The sequence below is a fragment of the Copadichromis virginalis genome, linkage group LG6 (assembly GCF_057382275.1).
Source record: "Copadichromis virginalis isolate Kocher_CV1m ecotype Utaka linkage group LG6, C_Virginalis_male_GT1.1, whole genome shotgun sequence".
Taxonomy (NCBI): Eukaryota; Metazoa; Chordata; class Actinopteri; order Cichliformes; family Cichlidae; genus Copadichromis; species Copadichromis virginalis.
Window position 1 is genome coordinate 28,574,591 of NC_140623.1, and position 14,656 is coordinate 28,589,246.

The 14,656-nt window shown below is 39.0% G+C and overlaps 1 protein-coding gene across 1 annotated transcript in view; it reads right to left on the reverse strand.

Moving 5' to 3' along the window:
* usp43a (ubiquitin specific peptidase 43a) overlaps positions 1-14,656 on the reverse strand; it is a 132,030-nt gene that overhangs the window by 66,474 nt on the left and 50,900 nt on the right. Inside the window, exons 4-5 of the mRNA XM_085459704.1 lie at positions 9,621-9,713; positions 2,580-2,715 (exon numbers count right to left, since the gene is read on the reverse strand). Of these exons, the coding sequence (XP_085315830.1) occupies positions 2,580-2,715; positions 9,621-9,713 (229 nt within the window). The remainder of the gene's footprint in view (positions 1-2,579; positions 2,716-9,620; positions 9,714-14,656) is intronic.

Below are 14,656 nucleotides of genomic sequence, written 5' to 3' on the forward strand. Positions count from 1 at the left end.
GGACTACTAACAAGAACTAGTGGGAGTTTTGCTGCCCTACACCATCAAGGGCCGGTGAAGAGTGTCATTACTGCTCAGCGCGCCAGAATGAGGTGAAGAAGACACCCTCAAAAAAGGACTAAGCTGAAGCCATAATGTGAAATTTATACTTCACCAGAAGCATTTTTAAAAAGCACTTTTCAGTTTTACAAGAAAAAAGACTAAGGATAGGGGCTAATTACTCGATCTGTTGAATCCAGCTCAACTAAATGTCCTCAACCATCCCACTGCTATTAAAGAGGAGTGCATCTGATTCAGTTTCTTGTCAGTGTCTCACACAAAGTAAACGAGGCACTCGCTGCTAAAAAACAAACAGCACTTTCATGTTTAACTCATATTAATGGTACTTTTTTTCTTTTTGGAAAGCAAACTTTAGATATGGAGCGTCTTTCTGGCTTCATCCTTCCCATGTCTGTCTTGCACAGTGTACATTGTATATTTTCTCATGATGTCTAACAAGTTTAATTGCATGGATGGGACTGACACTGAGCCATATTACAGGGAATAATCCTCCAAATGGAGGCAGCTGCACTGGACAAAAAAAGAGGGAATAATTGCCTGCATGTTAATCTAAGCACTTTGAATCCCCTCTGAATGGGAATCCATCTGTCTTTAAATTTCTTTTTGTCAAAACCACAGAAATGATCACAGTGTTACAATTTTACTTTATTTTATTTCATTTTGTATTTACTTTGTCTTTATCTGTTATAGTTCAGCTGTTCTGCCCTTTGTCTGCAATTCTTTTGTATAGCTTGATGGGCTTATTGTGTAAGTTCTAGTGTATAAAGGTTGATGTACACCAAACCGCACCAATAAAAAATATATGAAAATATATTTGTGCAACAGTTAAGATAACTCATACTTGGATACATACACATTAGAAATACAATAAACGGAACTCTCCACTCGGTATGGATTGGTCAGACCACACCCATCTCCAGTATCTTGTGGTGCAACCGCACTTACAAAATCAACCAACAAGCTGACAAATAGTACACAATGTGAGTGTATTGCATTTCACTTCTGTCTTGATGAGGACTGTTTGAGTGTGTGCTGCTCGCTTGCTGCTACGGACCCAGCTTCAGCAAAGCCAACAACATTCATCATCTGTTTCAGGACAGGGCAATGACTGATGAACACACACCTCTGGAACTTTTCCTTTGACATTTTTACCTATTGGTGACATTCAGCTGGAAGTGTGTGCATTTAGTCAAGCGTACAGATGCACTCAGCTAGAGAAATGGCTTCTGCTTACTATTTTACTCATTAACCCTATGATTAGAAGCAAAACACAAAACATCCTGTTTTGTGTTTGTGTTGTTCACTATACCGTTGCTACAAAATTATTTGGGGGATATTGCTAATCATACATGTTATTAAAACAAAAGCAGAGCATCTTCCCCACATTTGAGGCCATGGACGCCACAAACTTCCTATTTTTGGAAAAGGGCAACAGAGGACAGGGAAGGCTTGCTGGGGGAGGAAGTATTTCTACCTATTTCTACCTACAATGTAAAAGAAATGTGACAGATAGGTTGAATAATCAATCCATGGCAGAAGGAGGACTCTTTAAAGAACTCATCCATGGCAGGCATACACTGTTTCAGTTAGCTGAAATGATCAAACATTCTCTCACTCTTTCTGTTTGATTAAGGTATAATGTATTGTTACGGTGTGCCATGATGTGAATTTAAAACTTGTCTTAAATATTAAAAAACGTCATTAGCACTGTGACTTTTGAAATTATAAAATACAGCAGTAGTTGAGCTAATAATTAAAAAATAAATTATGAAGCAGTTGCAGCGAACAACACATTTAATTGACATTAAATTCAGCATTAAATGTTCAAATGAGAGTTCTTAGAACAGGATATAAGATTTTAGAAATGCTGCTTTGACTCCACTGTCTTTGTGTGTCTTTCTGACCTCATCCGCTCACGTGTCTGGTGGGAGGGACTAAGACACGTGGACAGGAGTCAAAGACAAAAATTAAATATTTGCAACTTGGGAAATAAAAAAGAGGCATGTTCTAGTTTTACTTTCTACTCTTTTCCCTCCTTTGTAATTGTGTGCCCCGTTTGTCCTTTGTCTGTTTACCTTGTGAGTTTATTTTTCTCTGTTCCTGTGTGTATTGTTGTATACCCAGTGCCTACGTTATCACATTTGGCTTAGTTTTTTTTCTTTGTTACTTCCTTTGAACTTTCTGAGAACCGTTGCAATCCTTTTTTTTAAATAAAACCTTGCTTTTTGTTCCTCTCACTGAGTTCTTGGATTCACCTCGGAACTGATCACAATCACTTAAAGATATTTTTAAGCAACCTAATAATCTGTACAATATGAATACAATAGCAGCTAAAAGTCTCAAAAGTGGGTCCAGTACAGGTTATCTTTCTTTTCTTTTGTTTTTTTCTCAGCTTGGGTAGAGAAGGAGACTTATTATTTATTATTTAGTCATTGGGAACTCTCAAGGGGCCGCAATGCAACATGGTCATGATCAGTGTAATCAACTTCTTCTGTACACTCTGCACACTGTGTGAGTACCTGGTCAGGAGAGATGTTGCCCTCTGCTGCTACCAAAGCTCTCAGACTGGACAGGGAGCCAAACAGCGGTACAGCCAGCCCCACTCGCAGATGCCTCTGACCCTTTGTGTTGAACACCAACGTCACACACATTGGCCTATGAGATAAAAAGAGGAATAAAGGGTGTGAGTGTGTTTTTCTGTAAGGCAAGAAATGGTAGAGCACACTGGGAAAGATCAATACATGCTCATGAACACAGCAGTAAGTTATTCTGCATTTTTGTTTACATTGTTACATATTTTAAACTCTGGCATGCTGAGTTATTTATACAATATATTTGTATGCAGATACACACACGTCTTTCTTACATAGTGTGAGTAAAGACACGTACATATAAATCTTAACTGGAAACTGACTAATCCAACTGTGCAGCATTCAAAAATGCCAGGGGCAACAAAAACACATTGGTTTGTTAAAGAGACGCTTTCGGGGATAGCTGGGTCTTCATGAACTCCAGGTATCAAACAGCAAAATAAAACCGTTGAGCTGTTTAATATCTAATCAGTTCAGGGAAAAGATTTCCTCTGACACTGTTATATCAAATCTAATTTCATGAGCATAAAACATCACTTTGTCTGCATCTCATTTAATATCTCCTATGATTTAACTCGTCAGATTTCACCTCCGAAGGGTTTCATCTCTCCCTAGTGTTTGTCCAGATTTATGCATGACTGGGCAAGCTGAGCAAAACCCCTGCAGGTCCCTCAGGAAGCGGCTGTATGCTGGGACATGTCACAGCAATATGAACACTTTCTGGGAAGAATCAAGGAGTGAAAATGATTGCGGGGTGGGTTTGGGGTGGATTGGGACAAAAAGAAAAAAAACAAAAAACAGGAGTCAGTCTGATCCAAAAACTGAGAAAACTGATGGATGAGTAGGAAGAAAAGCCCTGATAGGCTACTGGGTCTACCCTCTCTACTTATCTATATCTTTGCTCTCAATAATCCCTATTCATCATTAATTAATTCATTACCTGATTACAAAGACTTTTTTTTCTAGTGACATCTGAAGAAGTTAAGACCTAAGTTAAGAAGTTCAAGCAACACGTGTATTTATCATGTGGAGCATGATGAATCCAGTATGCTCATGAAACAGTCAGCGCTTGTATTTTTTAAGAATGCTTAAGGTCCATGGTCCATGTTAATGCCGTTTTGGCACTTGGTTTGGTAACCTTTCTGCAAAGCTCAGATCACGAATTCAAAACTCAATTAAAATGCCTGGAATAATTAGCATTCTTCTCCATCTTCTCTCCAGGAGATACTCGAAAAGCAGAGATGGAAAATCGCTGAAAATCACTGATGATATAAATTGCATCCTTTATAAAGAGTAAAGGTATAAAGTGTTTTTAGTGTCATGATCAATTACTAAATGGTAAAAAGTGCAGCTTGACTGTGTGTTGGTATGTGTGCTACCTTACATGTTGTGTTTCTGTCATTTATCAAATATACATTTCTCCCAAAGGAGACATTAAAGGCGACTCTAATCTAATGTAATTGTTACGACTGCTGTTGTATTGTTGTCTAATATGAAAATCCCAGTATGCAGGTGCCTCTCCGTGATTGGTGGATCCAGAGGACGGACCATACGGATTGGCTAATGAGTTGGAAATGACATATGTCACAGGTTTTGAACTCCAGGCCTCGAGGGCTGGTGTCCTGCAGGTTTTAGATGTGTCCTTGATCCAACACAGCTGATTTAAATGTTTAAATGACCTCCTCAACCCCTCCTAAGTCTTGAAGCTCTCCAGAGGCCTGGATATGAACTAATCATTTGATTCAGGGTCATATATAAAACCTGCAGGACACCGGCCCTCAAGGCCTGGAGTTCGACACCCCTGACTTATATGATGACACCGCCATGGTCTCCCATTCATTCATCCTTGGCTCTTCCCAACCAGCAGACCTTTGGAAACATGCCCAATGCTGTTCACCATATACAGGAATGTGCAGGGGTGGACTGCCTTTTTGTTTGACTATAGTTTTCTTCTGTTTTTCTTAATGAGTGAAGCAAGCTGTTGTCATTTGGTTTGATTCTTTTGATTAGGTAAGGATTGGCATTAAGTCCACCCCGAAGCTATAACCAACTCCTTTTTGGTGTCAAAAAACCTAACGAGTCAACATATTGTAAATAAATCATTATCAAACTGTACCAATTGTGTGATGTGGCTGCTTGGGGTCTGACAAGGATGGATCACCCTCATGTTGTGGTCCAGCCACACCTAGATGGGCCATAACATAATCTAATCTAATCCAAAACACACAATGTAAGATGTAGGTAAAATCGTTTTAAAAAATAGTTTTATCCTTCTACTGTACAATGTGGCCACTTTGCTTTGCAACCAAACCACCTTCAAAATGTAAAAATGACCAAAGGACAGTTTATTTAAGGTGTGGGTGTCACCATCAAGCATCAATAGATTTTTTTCTGACACATGTTCACAGGAGCAAATTTGCACAACCTTAAAAATCTTATTAAAAATTACTTATGAAGTGGTAATCATTAATGAAATGACACAAAATTACCCAATAAATGCTGAGGCTTTGTTGTCATTGCATATCATTAAAATATTTCCAGGAGAGGGTTAAAATGATAAGGAAAAATCTAAAATACAGAAGACATTAAGGAATCCCTTCATGGCTTTGTACTGTGCTTTGCTGTTGAGTGTTTGTTTGCTACTGATTATTACAGAGTAAAGAGAAAAACTCAGAGCGAGGAGTGAAAGTAAAGTTGCGCCATCCCATTTGGAAAGAAGGTAGTGTAATCGCTGACACCTCCACTTCCTGTTTCTCCTCATGCATTATTCAGGTGAATAAAGTGTTAGCAGTAGGGATGCTGACAAAGCAGATGGCAGAGTATCTGAGCAGTTGTTTTGTGTATGTTACTCCAAGACGAGATGAGAAGTGTGGGATGACACTTGAGACGAATCGGAAATGGAGATGTCATCCTACAAAGCCGTCTTTTTGAAGCATCCTAGCTCTCTGTGGGTTTAGAGTCTGATAGTCTCGATTAAACAACAACCTGCGAACCGCAACAAGTGCACAGAACTCAAAAACATTCAAAGTGCTCTTAAGCTTGATGCTAGATATATAAATGATATTTATAGTTATTTTCTTGAGCATTGCTGCAGTGCTTTGCCAGTTTAGATGCTTACATGTACTATGAGCATGAACTTTTTTTTCAGAAAGTGCTTGTTTGAAATATTATTTCTATCGCATTAACATGTATAGTGGTGTTACTATTGTGCATCGTCTGTTAAAAGTCTGTGAGCACGGTCTCTTCACATAGACAACATCAGTGTTACACACATGCCTTGGAGGTCAGAGGCCATCCAAAAAGGTCACTGTGGTCTTTCAGCTGCATTCTGATCCCCAATATCCTTTTACAACTATATGTTAAATCAAGTTAGTATGGTAATGAAAAAAAGGCAGCACAGTGGTGTGATGGTTAGTGCTGTTGCCTCACAGCAAGACAGTCCTTCGTTTAACTACAAATAGTCTCTTTTCTTTTTGCCTCTCCAATAAAAGATGGATATTTTTGCACATTTCTCTATGAGCGTACTATCTGTTTATGGTTGTAATTAATCACATAATTTAGGTGCCCCTTTTAATATGTTTATTATCATATGATTGATGCTTGTAGTACTATTCTATGTGTAAATTAAGTGGGTCTTAAAGTGTACTTCAATTTATAATGTCTGTTTTGTCAAACGACATAAGCAAGAGTGTGAATCCACTCTGTATTTTTATTTGATTTCATTTTTTATTGAATACCTAAGTGACTGGAGCCACATGTCCCCGCTACTCTGGCACCCACACTGCATAGGCGTTGACAGACTTGTATGAATTGATCGGGAAAAGGTTTCCACTCGCAAATGACCTTTTAAGCAAACGTGGTTGTCACCAAAGCAAAGCACTTACATTTTTCCTTTTGCATTTAGTGGTTGTTGCAGTTGTTCTTACATAACTTAAGACATTAGAGCAAGGCAAACATTTTAAAAGAGAGCCAATCACTCCTATAGCGCTACTGAATTTGGCTGTTTTTCTTTTTAAAAAACAGGAGAAAACAGAATTTAAAGACAAATTGCAGCAAAATGAGGGTTTTTTTTCATTCATTTGTTTATTTTTGTTGGCAAAACTTGTTGCTTGCATTATTCACAACTACTCCCAGCCCCAAATAATACAGACGTCAGTGATTTCACTTGGGGTGTTTCATCGCACTTCATGCAGCTACCTGTGGAGCCACAAAAGCTTTATATTTGCACGGCATCATGTTTTTCATGTTCCCACCTGCAGTCCTGCATTATGATAGTGTATCTTTGTCAAAAATTAAATATCTGTGCCACTTGATATTCCCCTAGAAATTAATAACTGGAACAGCAAGATACAGTTGGATAAGAACTGATCAGTGTGTGAGATTTGTAATACAAACCCCCCCCCCCCAAATAATTTAAAAAAAAACAACCATTACAAGTCAATTCAAAGAAAGCTAATTTTATGACAGCATTAAAAGCATTATGAGACCTGCTACAGCCTGCTGATGTTTAGTTTACTCCTGTGTATTTCAAAGTATCGCTTCAGTCATTTTTCCAGTCTGTCTGTCACAGCCTTTTACTCTTATGTAACAGGAAGTATATCAGGTTGTAATTTTTTTGCCTATCCACTCATGATTTTCACACCTTGTGTCAGTCATTATAGTGATTACATACAGTGTGGTTATGAAACAAGCACTTGTACAATTACAAAATGAGAAACAGGCTTCATCCAATCAAATACTCTATACACCTGTGCAGCCTAGCAGTATTGTTAGAGCCTACCCATATGACAGATACCCAATGAAAACTCATATCTACAACTACAGCCACTTAAGAATAGTAAGTTAACCTAAAATGCAAGTCTTGGGAATCTACAGACTTCACACAGAAAGGCCCCAGTGATGGCTGCACAGTAGACTGAAGTCATGTGACAGATTTGTGTTTAGAACTTTTTTGACTATTTTAAATTGAATAACAGTAAGCTTGGTAACAATGATGCCACGACTGCTCAAGGTTAAATATTGTAAAGTTAGGTGATCGGCAGAAAACATTCCCATTCTGCTTTTCTCATTCTCTCTGCCATACTGGCATTATCTACAGCACCCAGGCCTTGATGCCATGCTGGCAGCCAGACCCTTCTGTCTCTCTGGGGGTCTCAGACTTATCAGCATTCAGCTGGGATACTGCTGCAGCAGGACGGTGCAATGAGGCCACTGTGTGTGTGCATGCATATGTGTGTGTGTCAGGTCAATGTTTGGCCAGCAGTAAGTTCAAGCTGAACCTGAATGAATTTCTCTGTGTGCTAGGCTATGGCAACTGCAGGAACAGGCTGCATACTGTCACGAGACAGTGAGTGCCTGAGCTGCAAAAATGAGTTTGGAGTTAGCTTGGTGGATGCAGAGAAGATGCAGAAGAGTGACATCTGCATTCCTGAAAATAGGAAGATTCATTGTGTAGCAAATGAAGGCAAACTGAAAAGCTTCCAAAGCCTGGAATATATTAATGCATTTAACCTAATGTAACCTGTTACTGTTAACTGGCCTTGAATGTGACTGTGAATGGTTATCTGTTTCTCTGTGATACACTGAGATACACTGGCAACCTGTCCAGGGTGTACGCTGCCTTTCACCCCATAACAGATGGCTTAGACTCCAGCATATTTCATGTCTTTTTAGATGCTTTTTGTAGGGGCGAACATTTGTGAAAAAGGGAGATTGCATATGAATATCATAGGACAAAATCTACAGTGTTGTACCCACTACTGTATAACCTAAATTCAACTGCACGTCATTTTGGATAATTAGACTGAAGCTTAGTTTGAATGTGAATTAGAGCTTTGATATAAATCCCTGGTCCATCTGCAAATGAGAATGATATAAGTCTAATTTGTAGCACAACAACTGGTGAAAAAAGTTAATCAAACTTCCCATACAGTTTTAAGAAGAGATCTAATCAGGCAAAATACTTTAAATCAGCACCTCTCCACACGAGTAGAACTATCAGTTATTCAGAGTCAAGTTAATGTCTAGTTAAAGTTAATTCAGCTGAATGAAAAGTAATTAATTTGCAATCATGAACCCACACAGCTAGTAATGCATTTTGTATGTATGGTGAAAACTATCAGTGATGTGTGGATGAGGTTGCCTGTGTTGCTGTGCCTCTGCTACTTCATTTGGATGGCAAGAAAACAGGTGTCTCGTACGATTTTTGTTGTTCCTTGTATTCCTTCACCATTATCTCTGCTGTCAAAATAAAACATCCCATCTGACTCTATTGCTAGCTCCCTTTCTCCCCGCTCACACGTCAGAGCCGCACTGTTTTACCACAGAACCTTGCTGGCATGCAGCTTCTTGGGTTAAAAATGGAAGCACAGGAAGTGTGTGGTCAGGAACCTCGGTTGACCAGCATTTATCACTTTGATATGAACATGGCTGTTTTTGGTGTATAGAGCATGTTAGTATAAATGCATGCATGTTTTTCTATAATCTAAATTGGCAACATTTTGGAATGTTTTGCGGTGTTGTTTTTCTAATGTTTTTATTTACTTATGGAGCCTAGAAGGTACTATCCATATCACTGTTATCTGGTGACAACCTCATATGTTCACAGTGTCAACTGTCAAAAAGCCAAGAAAAGGTTTTACATGACTGCACAGCAATCTGTGAGGGATTTTCCTTGCACACCAGACTATTGTAGAAAGTTTGAAACACTTGCACTAAAACTTAACACCTTTAGAGACCACAGGGAGACCAAAGTGAACAACTAAAAATCTGCACTAATGTTTAATTAAAGATGCCGAGAACAAGCAAAATGCAGTTTGTGAAGTAAAAAAAAAAAAAACTAGTTTGTTTTTTTAAAAATAAGTTGTTACCCTATGCTCATAATAAGTTATATTGGATGTTATAATTAGTAAACAAACAGCAACAAATATACTTTAGACTGGATCTCATGCCTTATGTATCATGCATTACCTGGTTTGTCGTAGAGGAATAGGCAGAGAGATGCATAAAAATGGATCAAAGGTGTTGCTCTGCTTAAGGCAATGGGGGCACGTCAGAGAAGACCTGGGGACAGAGAGACAGACAGCTTTTTTAATCAAAAGGTATCAATCCATCCATCCAATCATCCATCCATCATCCATCCATCCATCCAATCATCCATCCATCATCCATCCATCCATCCAATCATCCATCCATCCATCCAATCATCCATCCATCATCCATCTATCCATCCATCCAACCAATCATCCATCCATCATCCATCCATCCATCCAATCATCCATCCATCCATCCATCCATCCATCCATCCATCTTCTTCTGCTTATCCAGTTCAGAGTTACAGGTGGGCTGGTGTCTATTCCAGCTGTCATAGGGCAATAGGGAGAGTGCAACCTGGATTGCTAGTATTTTGCAAATTTATTTATTGGTTAAGGTCAAGGTCAAATTTATTTATATAGCACATTTCCAGACATACAATGCTGCACAAAGTGCTTAACAATATAAAAATGCCATTAAAAATAAACAATGTAAAACAATAATAACAATATAAAACAATGAAAGGGCAATAAAATAATTAAAACAATAACTAAGACTATTAAAATAAGACCAAAATGCTTGGGTCATAGTGTGTTAAAAGCCAGGGCATAAAAATGTCTTTAGTAGTGATTTAAATTGATCAAGTGTTTGTGCAGATCTAATATTTAGGGGAAGACTATTCCAAAGTTTGGGACCTGCCACAGAGAAGGCTCTATCGCCACAAGATTTGAGATTAGTCCGTGGGATGGACAGCATTAATTTTGAGCTAGACCTCATGGTTTTTAATTTAATACTTTGTTTGACCTCAGCTAATCATGCTTTTTTTATGTAATTGTCTTAAGAAATTTGCAAACACATATTTTTTACCCTCTACAACACTGTGAGGCAGCTCACAAGCATTAAATATTCCAAAGATATTTAATAGCAGAAGGAATGGTGATGGGGGTTAAAGTAGGGGAAAACCTGAAAACAAAGGCTCAAAAATAAAGGGCAGCAGGCACAGGAGGCCGAAAGGCAGAGCAAATAAAAGTTAAGAACAAAGAGACGAAAATAAAAAGACAACAAAGTGGGAGTACAGATTAAAAACGAACAGAAGGCTGGCAGCAGGACAGTCAAGTTGACAAAAGCTACGAAGCAAAGCCGATAGAGAAAAAAGACACAGAAGGGACCTGTCGAGGTTTCTGAACAAACAGAAGTGAAGATGATCAGAGTGGAGGACTGACACGAGGATAGAAACCCAACATGCGGGCCTTTAGCAACAACAATCTACACTAAAAAGCAGATATAAATGACGCTGTTAAACAAATAAATGCATTATTCAGGGCTCTAGAGTGCGACCAATTTGGTCGCAAATGCGACCAAATTGTTCAGTGGTGCGACTAAAAATAAATATTTGGTCGCACAGGTGCGACCAACTGTTCCGGTAACAAAAAAAAAATCTCTGTAACTCTCCGTGTGGTCAACAACAGACACACATTATGCCCCTATCGTGGACTAAACCAATCAGAGATAGTCAGGGGCGGGACCTCTCTGATTGGCCGTGGTCCAGTTGAAAGTGCAGGTGGAAGAGAGAGGTGAGTAGCTTGAATAAAGCGATATCAATTCATTAACGGATTCCACACAAAGACCTAAACACGGAGCGGACCCAACACATCAGAATCAGCTTCGTCTTTCTCGGCTTTCTCACCCGACGGCCTGAACACGGACACGCTGTCGGAGCTTAGCGATTCTTCGGGTCCGCGCTGTGTTTACGTCTTTTTGCGCTGATTCTGAGCTGCAGGTTTTGCCTCTCTCCAACCAAAATTCACCAAGCCTGCAGCAAAAGAAGCAGCAAACTGCGCTTCACATTTGATCAATGTCGTCATGAATTCCCTCTGACTTTTGCCGTTTTGCTTCCACCATGATAAAAATCACACTTCCTGCACAGCTCTCTCTCTCTCTGTACTTCAGGAACAGTTTCCCGTCTCAAATCTGTTTTCTGCATTATTCATTCGCTTATTACCCACCAGTCTAGCGTTGTTTACAGCGCTTTTTCTTTTTTCACTTAAATGACCTCGGACAAGAAAGCCTAATTTCTGCTGTTCAATACTGAAGAAATTTAAATTTCTTAAAATTATGCAAAATTGCAGAATATTTTTAAGGTTATCTGCTATAAAAAGCCAGACCAGGAAAATCTCCTTCATGTTTTCCTGTGTTTTATTCTCAGTTACTTTCACACAAAGGCATCTGCTGTGATTTTCACAATTCTGATGAAGTCTCATGTGTATCAGTACTGATAAATGATCAGAATTATAATATTTCTGACTGTCTGAGGCTAAATTGAATCAAATCAGGACTTTGAGAACCGGAATTGAATGGATTATAGAAATCAGTGATGATACTCAGCCCTAGTGAGCAGCCTAGGCCTGAGAGAAGTGGATGTACTGTAGCTGTGGGTAATAAGAAAAGATGAAAAGAACTATTGATAACTTTTTTGTTAAGTTAAGGCCTGATCTGTCTGAAATTCATAGCCAGTGCTCTGACACGGTGCCATCAATATTTGAATGCTGAAAAAGCACAGTGTATCCAGAAAACACATTATATGCTGCAGTAAATGCACTGCCCAAGTGTCCCCTCTCCCCACGGCCTTTCAGCAGCAGACAGCAGCAAACAGGTCGTCAGAGGAGGCCAAGATGATGATTAAGTTTTTAACATTTTCTACAATATTGACAAAGCACTTTAAGCACAAGTTTGTTAGTTAATAATTTAGAAATTAATATTGTCTGTATGGACTTCCCCCCCAAAGAAAGTGCACATGTAAAACTGCGGTGTTAAGCGATGCGGTTGAAAAATTTGAGTGCGCCTAACTTTTGTGCCGGTACGCCTAAATTTTTAAAGTTAGGCGTACCGGTGCGCCCATGTCAAAAAGTTAGTCTAGAGCCCTGATTATGGTGAGCATGCTTGTTAGCTTACTGACCAAAACTTATACACATTTTTCAGCTTTGTTTTTTCCTGCAAGGCTACTTATAAAGATGGAAAGCATGACAGTTTCCCAGAAAAGAATCCAAATTATTTTGCTTGCCAAATCCGATTTTTTTTTGACCCTATGCAACCCATATCCGATCATGGTATGACAGTGTGAACGGCACAAATCCGATATTTTCAAATCCGATTTGGGTCACTTTCGTATGTGGTACTGAATCCGATACATAGCCGATGTTTTAGAAAGCGACTGCTGTTTGAACGGTCATGTCGCATCAAATCCGTCTTTTACGTCACTGACACAAGACAGACGCCAATTATCAGCGCCTGCGAAGACATCGTGAACGCTTCCTGGCCATCCAGCGAAACTCTTGGGAAGACAACGTGAACATTTTATTTGTACTGTATAATCTGCAGATTCTGACAGAAATCTGCAACTATCCTTTGAAGCACCGCTCCTCTCTAAAACAGCAATAAGGATAATTATTAGGTTATTTACATTATTATGTAAATAACAAAATAACTTAAAGCAAAAATTGGGAAACGTAAAGTCCGAAGTCTTTATATTAAGGGCCATCAGTCAAGCAATACTGTTTGCTCTGGGTCTAAACAGAGCGCGTTGTGTGTGACGTCTTCTTTGAGCGGGACGCTTTGAGCGTTCACACTAGAGCGCGTTGCTGTCGCATTTTATTTGTAGTGTGAACAAGCAGACAAAAAAAAAATCGGATTTGATCAAAAAATCGGAATTGAGCATTAAGAGACGGGAGAAACACCCTTCAGCAACGTGTTATTGGTGTTGATGTTGCATAGTTCATCCACCAGGGGACACTGTGCAACTACTGTGATGGGAGCACACCTGAAAAATACCACCAGATAATCTGAACATATAGGAGCACATATGTAACTACAACTAAAAAAAATTAATTCACCAAATACCCATACCAGCAGTATTGGTCTTAAAAATACCATATTATAGATCACACTAATGGCTGTGTGTCCAGGTGTTTGGTAGTCATCATCATGTTTTTGCTGTAAATATTACCAGGAATTGTTTGCAGGATGTGTCTACAAAAATAGGCTGTAGTATGGCCCACAACCCTCTGCCAACCAATAAGTACATGGATATCGGCATGAAAGTACAGGAAGTACAGCAAATTACCAGTTATGCAAGGAATTTTCTAAGTTTTTCCTTTAGTTTGAAATCCACAATCTAGCCTTAAATAACCTTTTGTCATTCTCTACACGTAAATGCAATCTAGCCTCTTATGTGGCAATCAAAGAAAAACACCATGTTCAGTGTGTTCTAGTGCCACGTAATCCTCTCATAGTGTGGGAATGTAACCCTATTATTCATTTGAGATAACTGAATGTAATTCAACAGCTTTGCTCAGTTTATGAACTCATTTTGAAGTTGTAGCCAATATCAAGGCGCTTATTCACACTGTTTTCTATTCAACCAGTTTCTCAGAACTAACTCAACAGAGCGGAGGAGAATTACAAGAAACCATTTATCTCCACCACAGCGAACGCCATTATGTTTTATAGGTGTGAAACTGAAAAAGGCTTCTGAAGAGTTTTCTTTTTAGGTAGTTAACATTTCAGAGGGTGAGTGTGGATAAAACTCATAATTTGTTTAACTGGAATTGTTTAATGTGTTTGCTGTTTTTAAGTCTGATTGATGCTGCTTAATGCTCTCTTATCACTGACAGCATTCAGGGTGTGTGCACATTTACGAGCGCGTGCGTTGCCAGATGCTGCTACGTCTTACTACGATTTGTCAGTTGAGCTGTAACGATGTTTTCAGAGATGCAAACTTGTCAAATATACAAATACGATGGAAAAAATAACAGTTTTTAAACTCCACATTTCCTTGCTGTCAGTGCTCAGCCCAGTGTGCTGCGGCAGCCAGCCTCAGCCTAAGGCTCACTAATGATGCCAGTTTGTACAGGCCATATTCACAAAAACACAATGTTGTGCACCCCCCCCCCCAAAAAAAACAAAAAAAAACAAAA